Genomic DNA, 5,909 nt, shown 5'->3' with positions numbered 1-5,909 from the left:
ACGTTACGTCGACACCGCGAGCGATCTTGTAGTACGAAGGATCTGCGGTCTGAATCGGTTGTGTCATCGTGATGCCGCCTACGGGTGCCGAAGACGGAATGTTGATCGAGCTAGCACCCGTGCTGGTGGCTTGTGCTTGCGATCCTGGTCCAGGTTGGGCTGTCGGCAAGCCAGGTGTAAAGGTAGGCGGATCAGGTGCCAATGCCCCTTCCAGGCAGATCAGCGCCCAGATCGCGCACAAGAATGGTAGCATACGAGTCATCGTGGCTCTCGAAAGCGATCCAAAGTCGATAGCACCCTTCACGCAGGTCAAAGTCAAGTGTTCAAAGCGAATCCGTGATGGTGGGTGATCAGAACAATGCCAACGCAGCCTTGAAACCAGATGTTCTACGCCTGCGCCTACAGCGACAAGTCCGAGTAAAGCTAGCCGATCGGAGCGTTGAGCGAATTCCAATCTAGTACGACGCTTCCTTGTCAAGACTGATCAGTCGTATCTGTTCGAGATGAGAGAGAAACGTCCGAGCTGGGACGGGGATGTGCGTTTCGTGGCTTCAAGTGCGTTCGCACTAAGGGGTCCTATACTCCAGAAGCGCCACGGTTGCTGTGAATGAGCACAAGTGTGAGGATGTCGCTGGCAGATGAATGCCAGTACGCAGATGGTTAAAGGGTGATAGTGGGATCAACGAATGCGATGCGAGGATGGCGAGGAATGTGTGCGAGGGCGAGAAGCGACGTTCAGGGTTCGATGGACACAGACGCTGCTTGGCACATTCATGATTTGTGATTGCATGGCTCGCACTCGCGCAGGAAAGCCACGCTTCCGATTTGCGCCTGCACAAAGCGGTGCGAGGGAAATATCGTGAATATTGGACCGGTTCGTGATTCGATCCCAGCTGGCCACGAACCTTGGTCAAGAGTGTGGCTGAGAGTCACGAGTCGGATGAACCAACCCCTTTTTTTTGGTTCTTTTGGTTTTTTGTTGGTTCAATCTGTGAATCCCGACAACGCCAGCGAAGCCAGCAGAAATTCAGCAAGTTACGAGTCACTGACACAGCCCACGTTGCAAAATCCAAATCCCAATCGTGAATCACTAAGCGCGCAAGCCTCCTTGCCTCGCTCTTACTTGAGCCCTGTAGAGTTTTGTATTAATAATATCATAGCTTCTCATCTCGTGACTTCTTTCGCCTTGGACGCGCGCAACACTTTGAAATCAGCCTCAAAATTTAAAGTGTCTGGACGCCGGAACTCCTCTCCAGCCTTAGGGCGTCGTGCGTTGACAAATGATTGACTTACTGTAGTTACTGTAACTAACTTAAGTTATGTCGAATCTTGAAGCCTTTTTATTCCAACAGCTCAACACACAGCCGACGAGGTCACAGTCAAGAGGCAGTGTGAGTCACGAGTTTCAAACCGTTGGTTACGCCAAAAGTCCAAGCTCTCATCCTCATCTCCTTTCCTCTCGAATCTCAACGATACAACCAAGAGTTTTGCAAAAAGAGTCATCATATTCATTAGAAAAACATCGCCACGAGACGTCTGGTCCGCTCCGTTTGCGGTGGCCAGAAAGAGACACAATCGTAGTACATGTCGGCGCTAATCCCACACGACATAGCGTGGTTACAAAATAAAAGACCCAAAAGAGAGCCGCATCATTCACGATTAGTATGCAGGTGATTCTCCAACCAGACAGCTCTCGGGTGCTCATCACACCAGATAGATAAGAGCAGCTAGCTGCGAACCTGCCGTAGAAACAAGAGAGAAAAGCTCTTGCTCAGCGCGCGCCAAGAACAGGTGGGATGGTGTGGTTACGCCTTATTGGCATACTCTTCGGCACGCGACAGCGGTGGAGCGGCCTGTGGTCCCGTCTGCGCCTTGTGCTGAGCACCGTTCAGATCATACGCATCGCCTTCTCCGAGCGAGCGATCCCGCTCCCACTTGTCCAGCTCCGAAGCGATGCTGCCATACGCCACGCTGTCACGTGGTCGTTCACCGCCGTCCTCGTGAGTCGACTCGATTCGTCCTAGAAGCAGCTGGAACTTGTCGTCCAACTCTTGCAATCGTTGTTGCAAGTTGGCATTGTCTCGCTTCAGCTGCTCGTTGCTCGTCTGTGCGGCACTGAGCGACCGATTCAATGATGCCGAGTCTCCTGCAACATCCGCCTCGTAGCCCTTGGAAAGCTGCTTACGTGACTCTTCCAAGTTGGCTTGCAGTCGAGCTACCTCGTTCTCCAGCTCGCTCACCTTGCGACTCGAATGTCCACTCTCTGATGCCTCTCGTGTCCTGTCCAGAGAGCCGCGTTGCTGCTGCTGTTCCGCAACAAGCTGCGCAACCCTCCGTTCCAGCTCGCGGTTCTCGGCAGCGATCTCCTCGCTCTGTTGCGTCACGTCCGCCAGGTGGCTACGCAGCGCCTCGATATCCCGAGCTGCCTCTTCCGAACGTGCAGCGTCCTCCGAGCTCGTTCGTCCTCCACCGCTTTGCGAACGCAGCGTGGCCACTTGGTCCTGCAAACTAGCATTCTCAGTCTTGTACTTGGTCAGCTCATCCTTCATCCTTCTTAGCATCTTTTCGGTGCCCTTGACGAATTGCACTGCAGTCTGGTAGTCGTTCTCGAGCTGTGCCATGCGCTCCTTGTACGACGCTGTCGTCTCTGCAAGCTCACGCTCTGCATCCTCCGCACGTCGCTCAGCTTCGGCAACGTTGGTGCTGTCCGCGGTACCACGGCTGGCGTTGAGCGAAGCGTGATGCTCAAGCTGTCGTGTCAGCTCTTCCACACGGCTCTCGGAATCTTGCAGACGATGCTCGGCCTCTTGCAGATCTCGTGCTCGTGCATCAACCTCTTCCTCGAGCTCGCGTATGTGACGATCTGCGAAGCCCGACTTGACGCTCAGCTCGTCGTCGTTGGGCACGCTCACACCGCGTTCCGCCATAAACTGCTTGAGCAGGCTCGCCTTGACCTGAGCTGCTTCAATTGCGCGGTTGCGGTCGCGCAGTTCCAGATCCTTGGAGCTCGCCACATCCTTGTGTCGTGCCGCTTCCTGCAGAGCCGCAACCAGCTGACTTCGAAGCGCGGTGAGTTCCGAACGTAGAGCCGTGTGTTGCTTTTCCATCGACAGATGCCGCTCCTGCATATCTTGCAGTGAGCTCGAATGCTCGTCGGCCATCTGACGCGCATCCGCATGCAGCTGACGCAGCGATTCAGCCTCGTCTTCCAGCGCCCTGATCTTCTCTTCGACATGCCGAGGCACAGCACTGGACGCGCCCAGATCGCGCATCGATGTCTCGTCTTTCCTGGCGAGAAGCGCAGCAAGACCGCTCGTAGCAGCCGTTCGATGCGCCTCGGCTTCCTGTCGGTGTTGCTCAACGAGCGTCTCGAGTTCGACAGCTCGCGAAGCATGGCTAGATGCTTCGCTTGACTTGGCTTCAAGCTGCGCCCGCAGATCGGTAATCGTCTGCTGCTGTTGCTGAAGCATGCTGCGCTGGTCCTCGTGCAATCGCTCGTATTCGCCAGCTCGTTTCGAGACGGAAGCGTGAGCCACCTGCAGTTGCGTCAACGCAGCTAGATGCGCAGCCACGTTGGCTAGCGCCTCTTCCAACTGTCCTTGCGCGTGCTCGTGGTCCGCTTTGTGCCGAGTCGCGAGCGATGAGAGCGTCGTAACCTGCTCGGTGTGCTCTCGCAAAGCGCTTTCGGTCGCATAGCTGCGTTTCTGCAGTGATGACAGCTCGTCATACGCCTTCATCTGCGCCGCTTCGGCTGCCATGGCACGCTTGGCCGTCTCCGAGAGCCTCTCCTCGGCAGCATTGCGGAATTGCTGCTCGAGCTTGGTCTGCTCACGGAGCGAAGACACCTGACGTTCCAGTTGCGCGCTCTCGCGAAGAGCGTCGGCCAGCACCTTTTCGAGCTTGTTGGCGCGTTCGCGATCTAGGCGCGTCACCTCGTCACCGTTGCCCGACTCGATCGCAGAGAGCTTGGCGCGGTAGTAGGCAGCCTCTTGAAGTGCAGCCGAGCGGGCACGATCCGACTCGGCTTGGCGATCCGCCTCTCCCTGTGCCTGTTGTGCTATGGTAGCCTTGGCGCTGGCAAGCTGAGCTTTGAGCGAGATGAGCGTCTTGAACACGCGGTCCTTGTCACTTCCCTCGGCGCCCGTGTCAATGCCATCGAGACTCAGTCGCTCCGATGAGACGCTTTGCGCATCCGTCATGCTGGTATCGCCGCCGTTGAGCTGATCAGGCTCCACAAAGCCTTTCTTGACAGCAAGTGCGAGCGCTGCCTTGTACCATGCCTCACGTTTGCGCAACGCATCCAGTTCGGCTGATGCGGGCTGAGGCGACATGTAGCCATTCGTCACCGGAGGGCTGGTGGCACGACCGTAGTGGAAGCCGTCCTGTGGAGCCATGGCTGGCGAGTCGGTCTTGCTGACAACACCGTTGATGTTTCGCATCGGGTTCATGTTGGTAGGCGAAAGAGCACCACCACCTCCACGCAGGTTCTCGATCGAGCGCTGGCTGCGGGGACCACCGTACGGCGCCGGACCAGAGCCCGGTGCGACATTGGAGCTAGATGGCGGACCCACTTGCTGAAGATACGACTGAGGCTGAGTGTGCTGAACTGGCTGCGCCTGCTGGAAAGGCTGTACCTTTTGAGGCGGCTGAGACGGGTGGCTCGTGGCGCTCAGTGAAGGATCGCCGTTGACAATGCCATGGGGCGGTGGCTGTTGGAAAGGTTGCGAGTTGTGGAGAGGCTGAGCAGGCGCTTGATTGGCGAGCTGCTGTGGCGCCGGTGGTTGCGACTGTATCTGTGTGGGAGCACCACCAGGACTGGGAGCAACCTGCGACTGCGGCTGCGACTGCGACTGCGGTTGCGGTTGCGGTTGCGGTTGCGGTTGCTGCTGTGCAAAGGCTTGATTGATGCCACGATCTGGCGACAAGGGCCCAACATCCTGAGTTGATTTGGAAGTCGTGCGCGTTGTCGGGGAGATGGCTCTCTGCCGCTCATCGACCTCTGCAACAGGAGACGTGGGGCCACGAGCAGAAGCGTTGGGGCCTGGCGCCTGCGAGCCTGCTGCTGCACCGGCCACATCAGCAACACCCGCAGCACCCGCAGGGAGGTTGGTGGCAGGTGAGGTGATGTTGGACTTGGGCAGCTGGGAGCCAGCAGAGCTCTTGATCTGCGAAGCATTGTCAGTGGGATACTTGATCTTGGCGGTGTCAAGAACGTGCAAGGTAGACGGATCGTCAGGCTTGGCGCCAGTGAAGCTTTCGCCTCCGAGCACCACCACTTTGTTCTGGAAGGTGGACATGGCGTGGCCGGAGCGACCGCTGGGAGAGGGGCCCATGTTGGCAAACATGTACCAGCGCTGGTTGGTGATTTTGAAGCTAGCAAGGTCGCCTAGATCTTTTCCGTCGACGCCGCGTCCGCCAAAGATGTACATGACGTCGTCGACAAGACAGGCGGCGTGGCCTTCGCGAGGTACAGGAATATAGCCGATGCACGAGAGTTCTTTCCAGGTGGCAGTGGCGATGTCGTAGCACCAGGTATCGTTGTAGTGATACTGGCCGTCGGTTCCACCAAAGACGTAGATCTTGTCCTTGTAGGTGACGCTTGCGTGGCCCGTTCGCTTGGGCGGTACATCGCCGTTGGCCTTGAGGCACTGCCAGGTAGGCGTGCCCTTGAGGCTGTTCAGGTCGAAGCACCAGAGATCGTTCATAAAGGTGCCGTCCACCTGACCACCAAAGACGTAGAAGCGCGAGCCGACAATGGCTACGCTGTGACCATACCTGCCAACGGGGCACGTCTCGTGACCATCTCCGGCTTTAACGCGGGTCCACTCTCGTGTGCTGAGGTTGAGCAGGTAGAGACCTTCGTCCTACTTGTCATCGGCACGGACCTTGGTTCACCGCCCCAGAGTGAA

The 5,909-nt window shown here is 57.3% G+C and overlaps 2 protein-coding genes across 2 annotated transcripts in view; both read right to left on the bottom strand.

Annotated features, from left to right (window-relative positions):
- UMAG_15020 (uncharacterized protein) overlaps positions 1 to 262 on the bottom strand; it is a gene marked incomplete at both ends in the record, with an annotated part of 731 nt that extends 469 nt beyond the window's left edge. The window contains one exon of the mRNA XM_011388554.1: positions 2 to 262. Coding sequence (XP_011386856.1) covers positions 2 to 262 — 261 coding nt within the window. The remainder of the gene's footprint in view (position 1) is intronic.
- Positions 263 to 1,805: 1,543 nt separating this feature from the next.
- Positions 1,806 to 5,909, bottom strand: part of UMAG_15019 (uncharacterized protein) — a gene marked incomplete at both ends in the record, with an annotated part of 5,065 nt that continues 961 nt past the window's right edge. The window contains one exon of the mRNA XM_011388553.1: positions 1,806 to 5,864. Within this exon, the coding sequence (XP_011386855.1) occupies positions 1,806 to 5,864 (4,059 nt within the window). The remainder of the gene's footprint in view (positions 5,865 to 5,909) is intronic.

Source organism: Mycosarcoma maydis, chromosome 1, assembly GCF_000328475.2.
Source record: "Mycosarcoma maydis chromosome 1, whole genome shotgun sequence".
Classification (NCBI taxonomy): Eukaryota; Fungi; Basidiomycota; class Ustilaginomycetes; order Ustilaginales; genus Mycosarcoma; species Mycosarcoma maydis.
Note: the sequence above shows the minus strand (reverse complement) of the source record. Positions and strands in the feature narration are given on the sequence as shown.